Below are 22,360 nucleotides of genomic sequence, written 5' to 3'. Positions count from 1 at the left end.
CTGTTATCAGTCTTCTTTATACTAATCAACCTCTTTCCAGAAGAGTTTGGAAATAATTCAGAAGATAAATATGGCGAAAATGGAAAAATGTTTAGCAACTATTCAATCTAAGCTATCTAAGCTACTGTTCAGCAACAGTAGCTTAGATAGCTTATAAAACGAATCAGAGATAACAAAAATGACACAAAATTAAAAACATTCTGTACGTCTGGAGTAATATTTTAAAAAATTGCTAATTGGTAGAATAGTCGTAGAAAATCATCAAGAAGAATGTGACCAGGAGTACATATCAAAACTCAAGCTAGAAGAAGCGCAACGCATCAGATGTGGAAAAATAGTACAACCGTAGCTTCCATGACTAGAAATCCTGAACTATTGAGATATAAAAGTCGTTTCACAGTTGTGGTATTACAAAATTCAGATGTCTTGGTCAGAAAGTCAAATTCCAGGTGGCTTGATTGAGAAGCCTAAGACATTGTAAGGAAACCGGAGAATAATAGTGTGTGTGTGTGTTCAGGAAGAGTAGAGGCTGTTAGTGAGGAAACACTGAAATTTAACAGCGATTTTCATTGAAGTTTTGTAATCTATAAAAGACATATTGAAACGTGTCAGGAGAAAGCAATCAAAATACTACGATCACGTCGTGTAAAAGATACATTGTATGGACCTTACAAAAACATGTATTTGAGCTGTCAGTCAGAAGAGAACTTAAATAGATACTCACAAGTAGAGATTAATGTCACCCCTAAAGCAGAGAAGCAAATACAATCATGAAATATTCTGATGAGTTTGAGAAACCTTGGATTTGGGGTGGGGGGATAATTATACAAAAGCATAAAAAATTTTGAAAACTAACACCTTTAAATTCACCTCAATCAAATATCGACCTGGGCATCAGTTACGATAATTTAACACTTTCTTCGGCTTTACAAAAACTAAACAACTGCAATAAGCATGCATTATGATCTACTGTTGCTATAATACTACGACAAGATAAATAAATAAATAAATAAAATACAAAAAAAATTCGTTAGTGGATTGTGTATAAGAGAGCGAGCGAGAGACCCTCGTGCACCGTTCACTGCACTGTCGAGCATAAGTATATCTTAGAAAATCTTAGAAAAGAAACCATTAATCTACGTGGTTTTATATTCTTAAATAAACCCATTACAACTTTTCGGGATTCCTTAAAAAGTTCAATAACTACTGTTATAAATTTGGTAAGAAAATCAGCAATAAAAATTCAAAGGCGCTCTGAGAATCGGCAGAAACAATGAAAACAGCAATTGATCATTAATGACGTACCCATACAACAAGTGATTTGAAGATTTGAACCCATACAATAAGTGAAAGATTTGAAGCACGTTGCTCACCATGATGCCGTATATCTGATTATGTAGTTGCACGAAATTATTTGAAACAGGTTTCTATAGAATTATCCAATAAATGATTTTATTTCCGTTTGTATGTTACTTTGCAAAGAAATACGATTTGAGAACATAAGAAATCAACAAACAACTTACTGTTTATACGCATCGATGTACTTTTGATTATTGCCACTGAGTGCACCAATCTCGACTCCCATGGCTGTCTCTGTATTAACAAAAAGTCAGTAAATTAGTTCAGAATAAAATAATTAATCGCTGAAATTATTTTATTGTAAATATTTGTCAGTTAATGTATCCGATATGTTTAAATATAATCCAATACGCAATTTAGGCATTTCCAGAAGAGTAATCTCTCTCTATACATACCCACACACCCGCCCACGAACAAGCAACATTCATATGCCAATAATGAGTAGTTTACTGACATTCCGGAGGCAACAGAAAGCCAAATGAAAACAAACATTTGTGAATAGACAGAGCTGTTGGATTTTGTTCGAATATTTATTTGAACGGAATATTTACAATTTTGAAATACTTTGAAATATTATTTTTATGGCTATATAGCCTACTTTCGCTTAGACTTTGAAATATTGTTGTAAGGACTCCGGTTCGAGTACAGTCGTGTACAGTCGAAACATTGCTTATGGCTCCTAAACCTGGGAGTAGTTTGGTATATTAAAATTTTCACAGTTTCTTTGATCAACCAATATTTTGTGATAATTTCTCAGCAATTATGACTGTATAGTGCAGGTATCAGCGGAGAAAAACAACCCAAAGTGAGATCGTTTTTAAGATAGCCATTGCATATGAACATTCTGCTTTATTTGAATGTCAGATATACTGCGTTCGTTCCACCTTTTCCTTTTTGTAAATTGACTCATTTTATTATGGGAAAAACTAAATCGCTAAGGCGACGTATTAATTTCACAAAGCCATGCTGCACCGAACATTTCTGCCTTTCACAAAATTTTAGAAACCTTCAACCTCCACTCGCCGAATATGAACATCTATAAAATTTGCTACCTTACTCTTTGATACCTTCTTATATTATCAAGTGCTTTACCCTTCTTTCTACTTTCTTAAGGGCCCTGCCCAAGCCGAGACCAAAACATTCTGGTCCAAGTCGCAGTCCATTTACACCCCCATAAAATATGAATAGATATCCCATATAATCCACTGTTGTATTCACATTAAGATTTTATTGCCGTGAGCACCGCTAATTCCTCTATCTCTGTTCTCACATCAGTGATTGTCCCATTAGTCACTTTATCACTTTAGACTAAATGAAACATTTGCAACGTGATCACTCAGTAAACTGTTTTTCTGAACTTGTTATTATCATACGAGTAATATCGGCATCAATTAAAATCCTTCTGTAACTATTACGACCTCTTATTTGCTACCACAGAATTCCTTATTATTTTCTGTGGCCTTCTAGGCTAATGTTTACTGTAATCTGCTTCATAGTATATTTTGATTCATGGCGAAATTTCTAATCATTTTCCATTTTTTATTTCCTTTAGAATAGCTTCTGATTGATGATGCTATTCATATATTTATTTCCAGCTTGGTTCATCCTCATTTCCTTACGTTTTCAGTTGAATTCTGTTTACCTTTTACCTCAAATAATTCTTGATCCTTTCCTTTGCTACAAAAGCGCCTTTTTCTTACAGATTCTTATGCCATTCAAACAGTGTGCTAAGTATGTCACAGAAACCGGTTCTGGGAATTCAAATATACCTTTCCTTAATGAAAAGGTTTACATGCTTTTCCACTTCCCAACACTCACAAATCCTCGGTTATCATCGTCATCAATCAGAAATGCAGCAATACAAATCTCTGAATTCCCTCTATCTCTTGATGTTTTATGTATTTATCTGTAGGAAGCTGCATAAATTACATATCCTACAGACACGAGTCCATTTTTCTTCCTAATCTGGATGGATCCCAGAATCAAATTTCTTGTGACAATTAATGTCTCATTGAACTAATATGAAGATGTAAACCATCTATAACTTTTATTGCAACCAAATCCTAGTTTTTGCGAATCTCATACCCTCAAGACTATTACCGCATACTACATGAACGTTAATATAGCTTATATTGGTTAAAAGTCAGAAACTTAAGTAACTCTGCTCTTTATAAAAAGATAAAGAAACATTTTTTATCTTAAGCACCTTTCCAGAATGAAGAGTGATAACCTCTGGCGCCATTAAAGTTGCATCTAAACATGGCAGAATTGTTAACACATCCGTTCTCTTATCAAACGAGATTTACAAAATCACGACGTTCTCGTTCAGGATTCTACATCAGAGACTGTTAGAGAGTGAACACGCTAATAATCGCCAAACCAGGTTGGGAAACCATACTTCTTCAATCAACCACGATCCTGCTACTAACCTGATGATATGCCTCTACAGTTATTGGTTATAGTGCTGTGATTATCAACATGATAATACATTCCTGAACTTTCTGATCACTTACCTTGTTATTTCTTCCAAAATAACTTCTGTTTCTGTTCATTGATGTCACATCACTGTCAGTATATATGTATATTGGGTCGTACTAAACATATCTGAAACTCCTTATGCTTGTCCCTAATTCTAGCTTAAGCATTGTTGAGATTTTAAGTTCTCCTTGTTTTTAGAGTTACCCATATGTCATTTAAATCGTTGAGGTATTCAGATCTGAGATTTGTCCAACTACTACATTCATTAGTGTTTGATAATTCTCGCTTTCAATGGTTCATCTCAAGGATGCACTTGACCATGCTCAGCTACTTCTTTCCATACATCCTAAATTTTTCTGAATCCGCTGTGTATCAAACTTACTCAGTCACCAACAAGTAATTCTGAATGCCATTAAAACTGCACACCTCTATGAACGATCAGGATAGCAAATTGATTCACTTTTTTTATTATACCCGTTATATTAAAACAATACTCTGACAATGAGACACTAGATAAGGAGAAGGTATGTTAGAGATTGTTTCCTGTGTAAAATATTGAATATTTCTTACTCTAAGTAAGAAATGTGAAATAAATTCGACATACTCAAAGTCGTATTAGTTTAAGAATATAAATGGCTTCGTAACTTTGATAAGTACAACGGACATACAAAATTCTTCATCTTGTTCTACAATTATTCATGTCTAACTGATTCACATCTCTACTTTCGATCAAAGCATTTAAAGACAGAGATTTATCAATACTTACCGCTGATTACACTCAGGCTGAATGCGGTCATAACAGGGATCACATCAATCCATGCTGATTGGACGGAGTTATTTAAACTTTTGATAAGAATTTGCGACTGCTTGTTAAAGGTGTGCATAAATTCATGAAGCATATTAAAATGGAATGCAGGGGTCAAAATCTTCCTTCTAGTTTTCCACTTTTCTCCAGAACTGGAAAGGAATGAGAAGAGACATGCTAAGGTGGAAGACTTCTTGTATATGTAAAGATAACTATTATTTAATTCAAAGAAAAATAGGAGTGCTTATTGCTATTTAAAATAGATATTTTATTCCAGAATAAAAGAATCTAAGTAATATTATGATAAACAGTATGGTAATATTATTAAACAAATATCTCATCTCATCTTCCTTTTACCCTCTTGTATCTTGCGGTGTCGAGGGTTTGTTAATCATCGGACCTCAAGCCGTTCACAGGATAAGGTGGTCATCCCTACGCCCCGCCGTATCCTTTGTCCTGTAGTGTTGAGTTATCAAGACCGGTTTGCCTGCTTTGCGGGATGAAAAACCCCAGGATAAACTTGGGAAGAAATCCCTACTGTCCACGCCCAACCGGCTAACTTGGCTATGGCTGAGAAAGATCCTTCAGCTCCTCATGTCACCGACGGGAATCGAACCTAGGACACTCCTTCCCCAGGCATATGGTTGCGAACCGCACAGCCACTAGGCTAACCGGACGGGGCGTAAAAAGTAGTGGTAGAGTATTAAAAAGTAGAGTTTTAAAATTATATTTTATTTTAAAAGTCAGTTTTATAGATAGGCGAAGGTATTTAAAGCTATCAGATACTCACCATGTAGAAGACTCAATGCGCGTACTACATACGTTGTCGTTTAACTATCTAACAACAACTCCGTTCTCAGATTTACACAATTTCTTGTAGCCCAACAAACAGGAAAGTATGATTATTCAGATGGTTGAACTGATTATCAATAGAACTCATTATCATCAAATTTCTGATGCCTTCAACCATTCGCTATAGAGAATACTATTAAAGTACAATATTTCCAAGTTTTTCTTTAGTGTCTTTGATTTTACGTTTGCCTTATAAGGTATTACTAACCGTATCAAATCCATGTATATATTCTTATCCTCTGGGTATTTATCCTGTCATTCTGATATCCAATTCCTTTATATTATTCTAATTACATCACTTAACAATGAGAGTATGGATTTTGTGGTATCAAAATGTTATTTCTTGTTACTTTAAATATTCTACAGATGACATTTCCTATTTGGACTGAACTATTATATTACTCAAATTGAATATTCACAGCTGTTTTTAGGAGTTCACAAAGTATAGATTACAGTAATTAGAATAAAATATATCCACAGTTGCATACCTGTTGTTAAGTATACATGGTTCTATGTGTAATTTTTCGTACACATCATATATATATTAGTTTAATTATCATATTTAGTTTAATTTTCATTGTTATATATAGATTTTATGAGAGCTATACTCCAATGATCTGGAATTCGTCCATCTGACCTCACCTCGTAAGTTATATAGCACACCTATAAAATGTTTCTACTTTTAACGGTATGTCCCAGCAGAATACAGATTTATTACAGTAATTAGAATAAAATATATCCACAGTTGCATACCTCTTGTTAAGTATACATTAACTTCGTTGATCTTTCCAAATGTCATGGTTCTATGATATTTTTCTTACTTAAAATCTTGATATATTCTGGGTTGCATTTCACTTGAGTATTACGCATAACACGTGCACGTTCCTACACTTTATTTAACAATATTTGAAAGTATTTTGCCATAAATCAATATATCAACCTTCAGTCTTTGTCTCATTTATCATTTCTGAAACTTTTTACCTTACTTTTCCGTCCATTTCGACCGTCTAGGAAGTATGATAATGATTTTTCTCATCAGAAGGCGAATTAGACAATCTCAGATGTATATAGCAGGGAATTGTCTTCTTCAGGAACGTTTGGTTTTCATTAAGAAGAAAACATCCATTTTTCAGAAATAACAGACCACCTTCATGGTCATACATTCTTCTGCCGAAAAACAAAAACAAAAAAAAACAAAACAAAAAAAAAACATTCCTTCATTTAGAAGCAACAGACTCTTTACAAACTTCATGATATTTCTCTTCTATATTCATACCAAAATCTTCCTTGATGATTTGTTTAACTACTATAACACATATCATAGATAATCCGAACATGTGTTTATGAGAACTAATTCGTAGCGTGAACCAAATCCCATAGATACATTATTTTTTCTCTTATAATCAGCTTACTTATTTTCTCTTTTTTTCAGAAATAGTTTTATACATCTGCCACTATTCATTTCATGTGCTGCAGATAAATCTCCATGTGTGCCATCGTTTTGTCTGCTGCCATATCAATGACTTGAAAATAAAATTTACTGCTTCTTCTGAAATATTAACGTTTGTATTGCATTATGCTGAAAACATTATCATTTATATTCTTTGATAAGGCTATATTAATGGGGAAAAAGAAGCGTACATTAAATGTGTTTACAGAAATCTTCCAAAGGTGTTTTAATAAGTATATAAAACACTACCTTATAGGCAGGAATTTTTTTTTTTGTGCTATGAGGAAACTAATCATCTATATAATGTTGATTATTATAAAAGAGATCCATGACCTTAATCATAAGGAAAACAGTACAAAAAAACAAAACATTAAAATGTCGTTAAAGATAGATACACCATTTTATTGAACAAATATTGCAAAACCTATCTAACATCTAACCACTAAAACACAAAAGAGAGAATAGACTGCTAAGAATTGTAGTCAGATAACAGGTGTTTCCTGTTTTCATCTAAACAACAAAATAAAACAAAGCATAAAACAGAGCGTGTACCATATTTGGTGATAAAAGTTAAAAGGAAAAAGATGAAATATTTCAGAGATGATTTTGTTAAAAATAACTATAATCTGCAATCTTGTCCATATTATTGTACAAAGATAACGAATGATTCTCACACCATACAAAATATCACATAATATGGAAACTAATAAGAAGGAGCGTATATAAAATTCAATAGATATATTCCGAATATTGATCATATCCAATAAATTACAACAAAAACATTACCTTGATTACCTTGATGGACCTGTGGTTTCAGTCAGGATTTCTCCATGACTGCAGGTCGTTAAGAGTCCAGCTATTCTTGTCTTCGGCCTTTCTTCTCCATTATCTTCCAACTTTCTTAATCACTGGGTCTTCCCACCTTAAGGCTGGCCTTTCAGGTTTCCTTATGGTATCTCTCGGATATCACTTTCTAACTCTGACTGTCCATCTGTTGTTTCTCATTCTGGCGAGATGTCCTGTCCATCTTCTTTTGCTGTTGTAGATTGTTTTTATAATATCGGTGAGTCCAGACTTCTTTCTGATTTCTGTGTGTCTTACATGGTCTATTTAGTTTATATTACATTTCTATTGCAGGTGGAGTTGTTATTAAGCTTTGTCCTTCTTTTAAAGTTGTGTTCCATGTTTCACTGCCATAAGTCAATGCTGGTAAGATGTGACTATTGAAAAGATGGGCTCTTTTGTCTATATCTATGCTTTGGTTGGTGATTGTTGATTTTATTTTGTTGAAGGCTATCTAACAAAAACATATTTTGTGTTAACGCAAATGTATCGGCCTACATAAAATATCTGAAATGGAACCAGTTTAAGAAAGACGATGCGTTATAAACCAAGAAGATTATTGAATACATCTCAACGAAATATGAAGTATCATTTTAAAGTTTCATTATCCTTTCTTTACGTTTTATGAATCCTTCTATTAGTATCTGTTTTCAAATTGAGAGACTACTGTAAGAAATTCCTGATGAATTTAGCCATACAGGAAATTAGAAAAATTATTTTTAATGTTAGCGTTATACTCTGGTTATGTGGAATTTATTTCCCAGTGAATTTATATTTCCGTTCATTGCAAAATTATTTTCATATGTTTAATATACTAATAACATTTCAATTTAATTTTAGTTTTTAATTCCACAATATCACTCACCTCATTGGTAAACCATCGTTGAAAAAAGGTTTTAGGAACTTGTACTCTTCTGACTTAGTGGTAAGAGATTTGGTGCACAAAAAAATCTGCAAATAAGGAATACTAGTCAGATAGTTTGAAATAAACGTCTCATTGTAAAACATACTTCAATGTGGAATCAGTTCTTTATACGAATGTGAAATCAGCTCTTTGTTCGCAGTTTTATTATCTTACATTGCAAGTATTACAAACTGTTGAATTTGTCATCTTTGCCAAATATGTATGGCATAACTGCAGAGGAACCTGTGTAGCAGAGCGAAAGTGGCGTTTGCATTCCACAGCCCTTGACCATCCGCAAGAAGGTCTAGGTTCAAATCTAGTCTTCGATTAGAGGAACATTCGACTAATTGCCAAGCTAGTCGATCTCTGAGAGGGGGGGAGCGGTTTATTTCTAATGGAAACTCTGGTTTTCCGTGTCGCAAATTCAGCAAGATTAACTGTAGGATCCACACTGTCTCCGACAACAAATATATAGTGTTAGTATTAGCGACCACCAGATAGTGGCACTTGTCAGCCAGATATTGTTAGTGATTGTGTTTGGCCAACTCTTTCTCTAATTGGCCTGCAGTGGAGATTAAAATGTCGCCTCGGTCTGAAAAAAAAGTTACATAAAACCTAAAAATGGCCTCCTCTTCTAATTCCTGTAAGGGAATCAAAGTTGATGGCATTTTTTATATATTATATTAAGTATTATATTATACATATATTTTATTGTGTATCACACTGTAATTACATAATAACAAATACTTATAAGCAAATACTACATAAACATCTATTACATAACAATACACTCTAAATTCTGCTAATTTTGCATAAATTTTTTTTCACGACATTTTTTTTAATAAATTTCACACAAATGTATTCACACTATTTTCAATATATACATGAACACGAATGTGCATACAAATACTTATACATGGAAAAGATTTTTCACTAGGTTGCAAATTAGAATAAAATACATAAGAAATTATATTCTTGTTTTACCTTTTTATCCGAAAGTCATCAACCAGAGTTTGCGCTTGAAATACTTTCAAAACTAGGAAACTCATATATAGAAGTTAATGGCGTCACACTAACTACCTTTGTATCCCATAACGTTAAGCACACACACACGCTTTCGGATGTGTATAATGTTATGCATTAAGGTAGGGCCACTACCCAGACCAGTTTCGACCTTCACTGCGTTATCATTAGTGGGTTCCAGACTCCGAAAAGATACGAAGGCTGAATTCATGTAGATATCACCTATACACGTCATCCGCGGGGTTAGCATAGTGGCTTTGCGCTTCGCAACCATATGCCTGGGGAAGGGGTGTCCTGGGTTCGATTCCCGTCGGACACGTGAGAAGCTGAAGGATTTTCCTCAGCCGTAGCCAAGGTTAGCCGGTCTTGGGCGTTGACAGCAGGTTTTTTCCTCTAGTTTATCTGGGTTTTTCATCCCGCAAGCAGGCAAACCAGCCGCGTGAAGACTCGGGGATACATCCAAGAATACTTCGAGGGAGGAGTAACCATTCTATCCTCGTATTTCGGTTACGAAATTCAAGCATGTTTAGAAGGTTGTGGGCCTTAAAGCCCTGTTAAAGCCATTGGGATAGACCTATACACGTCGCACAGACCTATATGTAGAGGTCGCATAACATTGTAGACGTCAGAAAGACGAGGTATACTTTTAAAAGGCAATTAATGTTAAGTTATAAACCTTTATATTCAAGTTGCCCAGTCGTCAGTGTAGTTCAAACACAAATATTCTTTGCTTACACTTGGATAAAACAAGAATATAATTTCTTTGTGGGTAGTTATTGTTATTTTGTTCTTTGCGAGTGTAAGCAGTTTAGAACTAACAGGAATCCTTCACTCACCTCTGCCGCTTTCCAGTTATTTAGAAATACCAGAGGATGGGAGAAAATCCAAATAACTATCAGTTTCTCTCTCGGGAAGGTCTTGAATGGTGGGGGGGGGGGGGGGTGGGGGGGGGGGGGGGTGGGGGGGGGGGGGGGTGGGGGGGGGGGGGGGTGGGGGGGGGGGGGGGTGGGGGGGGGGGGGGGTGGGGGGGGGGGGGGGTGGGGGGGGGGGGGGGTGGGGGGGGGGGGGGGTGGGGGGGGGGGGGGGTGGGGGGGGGGGGGGGTGGGGGGGGGGGGGGGTGGGGGGGGGGGGGGGTGGGGGGGGGGGGGGGTGGGGGGGGGGGGGGGTGGGGGGGGGGGGGGGTGGGGGGGGGGGGGGGTGGGGGGGGGGGGGGGTGGGGGGGGGGGGGGGTGGGGGGGGGGGGGGGTGGGGGGGGGGGGGGGTGGGGGGGGGGGGGGGTGGGGGGGGGGGGGGGTGGGGGGGGGGGGGGGTGGGGGGGGGGGGGGGTGGGGGGGGGGGGGGGTGGGGGGGGGGGGGGGTGGGGGGGGGGGGGGGTGGGGGGGGGGGGGGGTGGGGGGGGGGGGGGGTGGGGGGGGGGGGGGGTGTGCATTAGCCTCAAAGTGCATTGAAGGAACTGTGATAAAATATCCCATTTTCCTAATGAAAATTGAATTTAAAAATTAAAAGAAAATCTTGGTGACTTCTGACCTAGGATAAGATAAACATTCCTGGATCCAAGGCTGGATATTTCAATCAGCCATAACCAAGTTAGCGGTTCTTGAACGTTGACAGCAGGATTTTTTCCACCAGATTATCTGAGAATTTTCTCTCCTTAAACAGGCATACTGGCCGCGTGAACGGACACAGGCTACCGGCATTGGATATAGTACGGCAAGAAAGGCAAGGGGAAACCACCTTGCACATAGTCAATTCCCTAGATGGTGGCGTAGCTGTCCCTAAACAGCCGAAATGCTATAACGTCTACAACATACGTAATATATTTTGAAACTGTTAGGTGATGAATTTTCAACTATGTTTCCGATTTCTTGAGCGCTATCATGATGACTGCTCGACAGTTTCTCTGATGCCATTTAATCTCCAGAAAAACTGCACAGTTGTTTTCTAAAACCATGAAAACATTTGGAAATCACAATGCAACTGGTTCCACTAACCGACGTCCAAGGCGATAGTATCTAAAGAACAGTACATACAGCGAATTTAAGTAAAAATTCTATTCATCTGGTATCAGAAAAAAATGAATGAGTTACTAAAATAAAGAGCTAAAGGCTCCATTTCGGCGATGTAAATTTTCAAAATTAATTGGATATTAAATACAACATCATTTCAAAGACGAAAACAGAAACTATAAACGTTTTGTGCGAAAATTGACCAAAGAGCTTGCGGGAATATACCTTTATGATTGTTATTTGTGTCTAGTAGATTACAAATTTTAATATTATATTCAGGAGTTTCGTATCCAAGTATTGTTTACTTTATACTGCTGGATATGTTGGTTTTCATCACTTCATTTGCGTCTGAGAGGAGCTGTGTTAGCTAAGATTTTTGGTTATTTATGTAAGGCATTTAAAGTAGGTAGTCCCATACATTTCTTTATGGAGTTTATATGTTCCAATATCCTCGCATTTATTTTACACTGTATTTCTGTAAAACATTTCGAATTATGTTCTCAGCTTGATGTTCCTTGATTTGAATTTCGAAGTTAAATGTAACTACATCCTGATGAGTTGCTGTTACTGGAGCTGTCGGTTTATTACTTAACTCTGCCAGCTAATTTAGTAAATATTTATTTGCGGAAAATGAAATTCTTTAGATCCATAAGCCTTTGTTCTGTTATTGCGGATTTGGGGAATTTTTGTTTTCCAAATTAAATGCATACGCTTTATAAAACCTTGTTTTTCTGATGTTGTTCTGTAAATATGAAAAATGTAAAAACATTGCATATCGTCTTTATTTTCTTTTACAGTTTCTTTCTTTTCTTTGGGTTCTTTCTAGTCGCCTTTCAGCTTCCTACCGTGGTTGCTCAGTATTCAGGGCATTATATTAATAATAATAATTATTAATATTATTATTAATTATTTACTATAACAAGACAGATTTCAATTTTTAATTGGAGAATTCCATTCAGTATAGACGTATTTCATCTTCAACATTTTCTCCAGGAATAAAGGAAAAATTTCGAAAATATAAAATGCCAGCAGGGCACTGATTAAGCACGGATGGTACAGAAAAATTTTATCGCTGGTATTTCATAATAATTTTAAATTATTTTAATATGTATATAGTAATATATATAGCATAAAAGGTCAGCCTGGTTGGCCGAGTGGTTATCCCACCCGCTCATCAACCAATAGCCTACCTGTACGAATCCCGCCGGCGGTTGCTTATAATTGTCTTTTACTGAGAGATGAAATTCTTCACCCGGTATGAATTCCCCCTCCACTTCCCACTTACTGGAGGACTAAATGCTTGAAATGTTTCCATGTTTTGTCTTTAGTTGAGGGTTTCCCGAACTAGAATTAACAAAAAAAATAAAAAAATAAAAATTTAATTAATAAGAATGAAAAAATGTCTTTAGCCCACCCAATGTATAAAGTTTCTATAGGTTTATAGGGGTCTGTCGCAGTGGAAGACACAAAATAAATCAAAAAGTGTAGCATGCAATGTCACTTCAATAGTACGCTTGGTACTGATAGAACAAGAACCCCATAGTTTGAACAGCCATTTTGAGAAAACACCCATTCCTATTAAGAATAAAATCAACTGATTTATATAGATATAGCAAAAGGATACAACAGTTAGATCAATAACATTTAATAGTCTGATTGGTAATCCGCTGCTGCGTATAAATTCCCATCCACCTGTTTATTGCAAATACATATTTGAAAAATGTTGGGGGAAAGGAAAGAAAGGGGGATGATTTTTTCCATCTGATCTATATACGATAGGCTGCAAAACACCATCAGATATCCAAGGATGGACATGTAATGGTGTTTGGATATCAGGTTATTATTGAAGGTATGGGAAGGGATGTGAGCTCTTTCTTCCGAGAGGTCAGACCGGACTGAATATTGGTGGAGTTGAAATCTACAAGGTTGTCCATGCCCCACTGAGATAAAGCAAGGAAATCAGAGTTCAATCCTCTAGTCGTCTTGGATCTTGAGACTTCTATCAATTTCGCAACAGAATAGCTATCAAACGAAAACATCGGCCTGTTGGCCGAGTGGTTATTGTGCCAACTGTCCAACCAAAAGTACTTCCTACTATCTAATTTTATTGTGGGCATCGATGATGGTAAAAGCCTCCCTTGGGCGAGCTTCTATAACTCATTGAGTTTATGAGGCTGGACTGTTTTTTGAAAGAAATCAATATCAGACGCCTTGTTTTTGTTTAGATTATTAAGGATTCTTCAGATTATTTTCAGGTAGAATACTATGTATGAAAATGGAATGAGTAATTTTTGATAAGGAGGAGGAATGATATTTTTCCACAGTCATCAAAACAGGAATTGGTAGAGAAGAGTGACTCCAGTAAGCAGTCCTTGTCTTTGGGTGCGCGGGGGAAGTATAGTACCATATAGGACGATAGTAGTGTATGGAAAAATCGCATTTCGACAATGGTTGGACGAAGGACTTTGGCAATGGGTACGTTCAGCAGCTATTTGGACAGGACGCGAATTTGCATTATTTGGATTTCTTGATTTTTTTACAACTCTTAAGAGCTGCTGTATAGGCAAAGTGAACAGCTGTTCACTCATGCAAATTCAAAGAATGTAATCATGGCATGCTGAGTTTATTGCTGGTATTTCTGCAAATTTTTATGAAGAAGTAAGGCTTCTATGGTGAGCAACAATTTTGGAGGGATGATGAACGAAGACCATTCTTTTGTGGATCGAGAGATTTGAAGCAGTAGTTGAATCATGGGAAGGACCTGAAGAAATGACGGGGAAGTAAAGGACACGAACTAGAAACTTTCGGGTGAATGTTGTTGTTCGTTGACAAAGTAGATTTTTATGCGATTGTTGTCCGCATTACCAAGAAGAGAACTGATGTCATATAGTTTTTTGGAAGTGGAGCTTGTTAAGAATAGATCGAGCATGACGGTAAATTGGAGGGATACTGGTAGGGAGATTGAAGATCTGTGATATTTCATTGGTAGATAAAAACTGAGAAGCGAAGAGAATTTGAGTCATGGACGTCGAAATCGCAAGACGAATGACATTACTGTTATGGATATGTCGGCTGAAGATATTTACGCTTTAGGAGAGAGAGAGAGAGAGAGAGAGAGAGAGAGAGAGAGAGAGAGAGAGAGAGAGAGAGAGAGAGAGAGAGAGAGCGAGAGAGAGAGAGAGTTGAGGAGCTCAGAGTGGTTAGGTTTTAGGAGAGACATAAACAGCAAATGTTCGTCGTTTGCTTTGGTAAGAAAATTTTGAGGTTGTGCAAACGTATTCGAGGTTATGCAATATCCAACATGGAATATCGATTGAAATATGGGATGACTAAGAAACTGCAGTTTGGGCAGTTGAAGATCTGTTGTAATTAGTAATTCTGTTTTAGATTATGATATGTGGTGGTGTATATTGTTGTTGTTGATGTTGCTGCTTAGGTAAAGAATAATGTTGGCGAGGTGTATACGAAATTCTATTTTTAGTGAGAACTGATGTGAGTTTTTGAGTAACGTTGATGTTTGTAAAAAACAACGCTAGTTTTTGTTTTTATTAATTTAACTGTTTTTACGATAATACAAAATGTTTCGATTTAACAATAATAGTGCTTCTTTGAGTAGTATGTGTTAAGAAAGAAATAATAAAGAATGGAGTGCATGAACGTGAGGTGAGAGACTAGCAACATCCGCCCATACAACCCGAACTTAGGTTTCTGTCTGCAAGTGGTATTTCATCGGACGATGGCAGACATGTACCACCAAGAGGTATATTTGACATTTCATTCAACTTGGGAAGGTATGCTTTTATGGTGCAATAGACGAGAGTGTGGTGTAAAGATATTTATATGTATGTGTGTGTGTATGCATATACATATACATATATATATATATATATATATATATATATATATATATATATATATATATATATATATATATATATATATTTCCTACTTTATATAGATATACATCGTACATTGAAGCGGTTAATGCAATTATTAAATAATGAGAGTACTTGGTGTCTTTATGTCTTAGTATTTTCTCGAACAAATATGGAGTATAAATCTTTCATATATCATTGACGATCTCCATCAAAATCTAATCAATCTTAAAGGATAAATGGGGAATTACAGGAGTGGCATTCCCACTATATACAATCAAATCAATAGACCACAGTGTTCCATTTTTTTTTTACCTAAATTGACATACAGTGTGTATCTTCCGCCATTTCCTATTCGATGATGATTTTCTTACAAATGAATAGAAATTGAGATTGAGAATGTGAAGCTGTATGGCGAATAAATGTCGCGGACACAGCTGCAGAGCGCTGAGTTTAAGCTAAAAGCTGACAGAGTTACAGTTCATAATTTAATTTATTTGAACGCTATTTGTTTACTGCTTACCTTTTTTTTTTCCTACTTCATCTAAAAGTAATAAAAGAGGTTTTATAAGAAGTGTGTCGTAAGTATATTATGAAGTACTAATCACCGAAAACACAAATACTGTTTGCTATTCAAAGTAATGCCATTAGACATGCGTTTCTATTATTGTATATCTCGACTAAGAAAAATGATCTGCATTGCAAGTATCGTCTTTTCACAGAACCTTAATGCTATGAAAGGACAATTAATCTCATGCACATAGAGTGTTATGGCTATGAAATTCATACACAGTCATCCTTCGACTTATGTCCGGGTCTGTTCCATCCGGCAGGACGTAAGTCGGTACATTAAATCAACAGTTATAAGGGTTAGGCACTTAAGCGTAATACGTATACTCTCATTTTAATTTTTAAAGCTTATTATAAAACTGTACTGTGCGTAATAGCCACTATAAAACAGGAGGATAATCACCCAAATCTTCCTCCACAATCACCGTTTCATTACCTTCCCAATGTGAAGGACCAGACTGCAGCTCCTCTTGTGTAACATTTCTTTTTTTATTATTAAAATATCAAACGTGATTTGCTTATTCATATTCTTCTTTTCATCATATATTTGTTCATAGCAAGCAAACGCATCATGTTCGTTTTATTATTAAGTAGCGTTCAACACAGGGGTCCGTGTCTTCATCCATTTTGAGAACATCGCTAACTGCAAAGAACATTTCTGCAAGACCATTCACTGTAAATTGTTAAACTATCTCTTCCTGTTTCTCGTTTCCCTCTTCCTTTTCCCTTTATTCCTTTTCTACAACAGTTGTTCCTCCAATTCGACCAATTCTTCGTTGGTCAACTTTTCAGTGGATCTTTCTATGAGTTGAATTATATCGTCGTCATTCACTTCGAGATTCCAATTGTTTGCTAGGCCCACTATTACGAACTTCCAAAACCATGCACAAACCTTTTTGATGTATTTTTTTCATATGCTACTTATACATTGAGAGATCAATTCGTCCCAAGCCACAGCAATATTTTTAATAGCATGATAAATATTGAATATTTTCCAGAATTCCATGAGAGTCTGGTCATTTCCTTCAGTAGCAGAAATGGCTTGTGAAAATGTTTTCCGCAGAATATACGCCTTAAACATTACAAGAACTCCCTCATTGCAAGAACTCCATGATCCATCAGCTGGATCAATGAAGTAGTGATTGGAGAAAGAAACATGACCTTGAACTTGGCGATCACCGCTATAAGACGGATGATCTGGAGCATTATCTAAAATTAATAAAATTTTAAATTCTACATTTTCTTTCACGCAGTAGCTTTTTATTTCCCTCGCATGACAGTTAATTATGGCATCCTCAAACAATTTTTGAGCGAACCACAACTTCTTATTGCTCCGGTAATGAACTGGAATATGCTTACTACTGTTTTTGAAGATTTCGTGGACCCTCACTGTGCCATATCACAAATGCTTTTAGTTTATATCCAGCCACATTATCCGTAACAAAGTCGTAATACGGGCATTAAGAAATTTGAAACTAGGTATAGATTTTAGCTTTTTATGGATTCCCGTTCGGGCATTTTTTTCCGAAACAATGACGTCTCATCCATATTAAATATTTGCTATGGCAAATTATTTTCCTCCGTAATAATTTTTATCCACGTTTTCCACAAACTCCTTGGAAGCCTTCTCAGCATTTGCAGATTCCCATACATTTTCACATTATACAGCGCAAAAAACTAATTGAATCTCATGAACCAACCGGAAGAAGCGTTGAATTCGTAACCATAAGCGGGTTCTGCTTTCTCCTTCAATATGTTGAAGAGACTAAGTGCCTTAGAAGTTCTGGTCATAGTACTAAGGGATGTGCGCTTTTGGTTCAGGTCCTCTATCCATGATGCAATTAGCTTTTCCATATCACCGATGGTGCCTTGTCGTTGCGTCGTCGCTATCGTCGATTTAATGGAAGCAGATCCTTTCACAGCCCCTAAGATTTATCCTTATTTTTCAAAATGGTCGTCACTGTAGAATGAGACCATCCGAAGTTATTTGCGATCACATTAACGGGCTCACCAGCTTCATGTTGCTTTATAACTTGCAACTTCGTTTCAAGATCAATTGCTCGCCTCTTTTTCCGTGATTCTTCACTAGGTTTTTTGATTGTGTGTGTGTAGGGGCCATGTTGCACAAAACATCGCGAAAGATTTAAAGATAAATACGTAGATAACCCATTTCTCAAACACAAAATCAACAGAGGAACTGTTGAAGATACGTGCCGACTACCCTTTTAGTTTAGTTGCCACTAAACTAAAAGAACGTTAATTGCAATAAGCATGCTCATTGCAACTAAAAGTACGTTAATTGCAATAAGCATAACAATTGCAAAAAATTATTCAATTTATAGACCGCAATCGACTTCAAGTCTTCTTATTTACATAACACTGTAGCTAATAAGTAAATTGTCATTAGAAAGAATAATCTGCATGATGATTAAGGAAATTTTTAGCACAACATTTTTCTATATTGGGACACTAATATATCCTTGGTGTGAGAGGGGAGTGCTCTTGACGTTGATTGGCAAACAATTATGAATTGGCGTAGCTATTTAATAAGTAATTTGGGCAAACAGTTCACTCGGCACTCTCCATAAGGAAATACTAGTGTAAATGGACGCTCAAGAAGGTTTTAATATGCATGATTACAGATGTTTTCATAACGTTGTCACAAGTTACGCAATCGCCTATTAGGCATATTCCTTAAGATTATGTAGCAATTAATTCATGCAAACCGTTTATTTACTTTTATACAGCGTCGAAAGAGAACCTCCAAAGCTCCGTCAGTATAAAGAAGCCCTATAGACGAAGTCGGAAAAATTCGGTTTCTATTCATGTTTAAAATGTGAGGAAACTTTATCTGGTCTTTTTCGACTAAAAGTGAGTTAGTCGATGTCATACGGATGTAAGAGTTTTTTCTCCGGAAACTCTGGATTTTCGTTCCCCAAAAAAATCAAACCTGCCCCGTGAACATACACGGATTACAGTCAGGAATACGGCCCTCGGGGTTGCAGCAAGGAATGACGACCTGGCTGCATTAAACAGTCGTAAGCCCTCTCATTAGGGGGCTCAACCCGTCGTAGGAAGGATCGATGGATGAATAAGATAGAAATTATTTCGATGGACTCTTTTCTTCGATGCGAATCTTATCCACGAGAGGTTTTATAAATATGTCGTAATTGCTGTAGGAGAACAAAGGGTAAGGTTATCCGGAATCCTTGCTAAGGATGACCAAACATAGAACTTTCTTCAAGCCTCAAATAAGCAGAATGGCAGTTGCTCTTTGGGCAATGATATTCTTCTTCAAGCAGAATTCTTTCAAAAGTATTTACGTCAGCTGTGGGGTTCGAACCCAAAATCTGTTAATTGGAGAGTAAGAACGCTATTCACTCGGCAATGAGGCGGAATAAATAAAAAGTGTAACTTTCATTAGATGTAAACATTTTTATTCCATATTTTCGAATTTATATCATATGGTGATTATATCATATGGTGATATAATAATATCACCATATATATTTGTTAAACATGTCATGTATTTGTTAAAATTAAGTTGCCATTACTTTCATATGTATTTAAATATAAATATTCATAGAGCAAGAGATATCCCTTAACAAAAGACCATGTTTCCTTGACAGGTCTGTAGTTGTTCCATTTCACCCCTTTTATCCTTGTTTATAAATGTGACAACATTCTACAATAATTTCCTCCTTCCTCTAAACGAATGCTTCGAGTATTTCTTATTAATGACAATTCGATCAATGGGAGGGGAAAGTTTTGTCATGCTGTAGCTCGTTTTTAGTCAGTTCTGTGACTCTATACTAAAGAGTAGCAAGCTAGTTTCTGACATGCACATACACGAGAGGTTCGCTGATCAACGTGTACTACATTAGTTCGTGTATTGGTGGATACTTGAATGAAAATGTGCTTCGTACAAAAACTAGATATTATGGAGGAAGGACCGAACTTCATAGACATTGGCCAGCATGCGTGCACCGTATTTCTGCCGTACAGCTTAATCCGTAACCGTCAAACAATGAGTCATTTGAATTCGTACATCGCCCACCTCCTGAAGGATTGTCTGTAGTGAACGCTTTGGTACCTCGTTATACCGCCATTCGGCGTTTATTGCATTTCGTCCAATGCAATAAACGCCGTCCAATGCGAAACTATATATAAAAGGCAATCTAGATACATTTGCTCAAAACCTTTTTAATAAACAAAAAAAGTAATTTCCATTCTTCACTTTTCGCATTGGAATTACGATTCATGGTTGATTGGAAAATGACAGTTCATATAAAGTGCAGATTGCAAATTACTACACGTTTCGCAATTTCCTTCGGAGAATAAAATCATTAGACAGTAGACAATAGCGACGTCCTTCGCTCTTTCCTCTACGCTGACAGCGATTAAAATAATGGTGATTAAAAAAACTTTGTCACGTTTTTGTCGCGTGTGATGCTTGAAAGCAGGAGTGGGATGAGGGGTGTTATTCAGTCAATATGAATCAAAGAGTGGTAGCAAATCAGAGATAGAAATGGAAATTCCATGTTACGTTGGAGTGCTTTTACTTGGAAACTGCTTTCTTCTTTTACATGTACACATAAATGATGCACGAAATTTGCCGATACAAAGAGAAACATAAAATACATAGATCATAGAACCTCACACTCCAACCACACAGGTATTAACATTGCCTCTTTCAAAAGCACTAGTTAACCTCACCAAAATAACTACCTACTTCTGCAATAGCTGTATTGCAGCAAACAAGACTAAAACACAAGTGCTAATCATTAAGATCCAAGAATCAATTACCCTATACACCTGATTATGTGCAGTCACATATAATAGTACATTAACCACTGCAGCTTTCATTGTCATGAGTTCAGCCTAGAAGATGCTATATATATATATATCGGTCTACACAGAGGCAGCCACCTTAAATGGATAAAACATCCATTTTGGTAAGTTGGATTGCATTATTAAAAAATAACGCGCTGTCCTCATGTTTCAGATATATTTTTAATTTATATAGTTTTTTAATTTAGTTTCTTGTTTATGTAAGACGATGAAAAGGTAATCAGAAGTTTGATAAGTTAATTACGATGTTTATACTTGATGTAACAAAAAATATATATATATAAAGGAAAACGATGGATAGGACTTCAAGGAATTATTTTTCTTAGTTCATTACGTTCGATTAGAAATAAGTAAATCAGCTCCCTTTTATTGTACCGACGAAAACATTTCCCCCTGTCATCATGAAGGTGTGCAACGAAGGTTATTACATATGAATACCAATCAAATATCAGAGTTTGTGGTCACATGGTTTATATAATGAATTCATTGTTTCGTTTATTATGAAGCTACGTTACAAATCAGAGTTCCATTATGACAAATGCTACGTGAAGCTTCAATTCATCACTGCTTATCCACTCTTGTTTATAGCGGTGTTTGTGATTCTATTTATATTCGCACTGGTTTCATTTCAGAGTGGGTAACGTTAATCAGTGCAGTTTGAAACAACTGTTAGAATAGAATTTGAATCAACAGTGCTGTGTTATAATTTTCAACTCCAATAACATGGAAAAAAATCAAAGCAATATTGGATCATATTAAAATGAATTATCAACCTAAAGAAGTTAACATCATAGCTTTGATTTTTATAGTGTCGGGAACAGGCTTGCTGTATCTTGTTTTCTATAAACGCAACCAGGTCTACCGGGAATTCTACCACATCTGTTTATAGGAAACATGGACATTATTTACAATTGTTACAAAAAAAGTGGAAAGCAAAGTTTTAGCATGCGTAAGTACTGTTTGTATGGATTTATGTATGTACTGTTTATACGAATTTACTGTCTTTATTTTTAATAAAAATTCATATTAATAAAAATTAATGCGTTTAATTGAAGTTTAAGATTTTGAGTTTTTTTTAAATTAATACTTTACTGAATTTAAACGTGTCTGAAAGCAATGCAGCTACTTTCTAGACAGAGTAAATATTCTTATACTTATTAATAATAATAGAAAAACATTTTTAAATATGGTAACCGGAAAATGTGATCATGCGTTATTTGAAAAGTGATTTCCATTGTAATACTAGAAGAACGAACAACGCTTATAACGTCTTTCTAAGGAAAGTTGGGTGGCATACAGAGGTGATGGTGACCTCATATTCCTGGAATATTTGATAGTCTTCCA

General features: G+C 36.2%; 1 protein-coding gene across 1 annotated transcript in view; it reads right to left on the bottom strand.

Annotated features, from left to right (window-relative positions):
* LOC150099448 (cytochrome P450 4c3-like) overlaps positions 1 to 21,031 on the bottom strand; it is a 37,774-nt gene extending 16,743 nt beyond the window's left edge. The window contains exons 1-4 of the mRNA XM_090404361.1: positions 20,972 to 21,031; positions 13,006 to 13,064; positions 4,604 to 4,794; positions 1,524 to 1,593 (exon numbers count right to left, since the gene is read on the bottom strand). Of these exons, the coding sequence (XP_090260487.1) occupies positions 1,524 to 1,593; positions 4,604 to 4,794; positions 13,006 to 13,064; positions 20,972 to 21,031 (380 nt within the window). The remainder of the gene's footprint in view (positions 1 to 1,523; positions 1,594 to 4,603; positions 4,795 to 13,005; positions 13,065 to 20,971) is intronic.
* Positions 21,032 to 22,360: the final 1,329 nt, after the last annotated feature.

This window comes from Typopeltis vanoorti, chromosome 14 (genome assembly GCF_054136105.1).
Source record: "Typopeltis vanoorti isolate ZY-2024b chromosome 14, IOZ_Tvanoo_1.0, whole genome shotgun sequence".
NCBI classification, from domain to species: domain Eukaryota; kingdom Metazoa; phylum Arthropoda; class Arachnida; order Uropygi; family Thelyphonidae; genus Typopeltis; species Typopeltis vanoorti.
The sequence above is the reverse complement of the archived record's forward strand: the minus strand, read 5'-3'. Positions and strand labels throughout refer to the sequence as shown.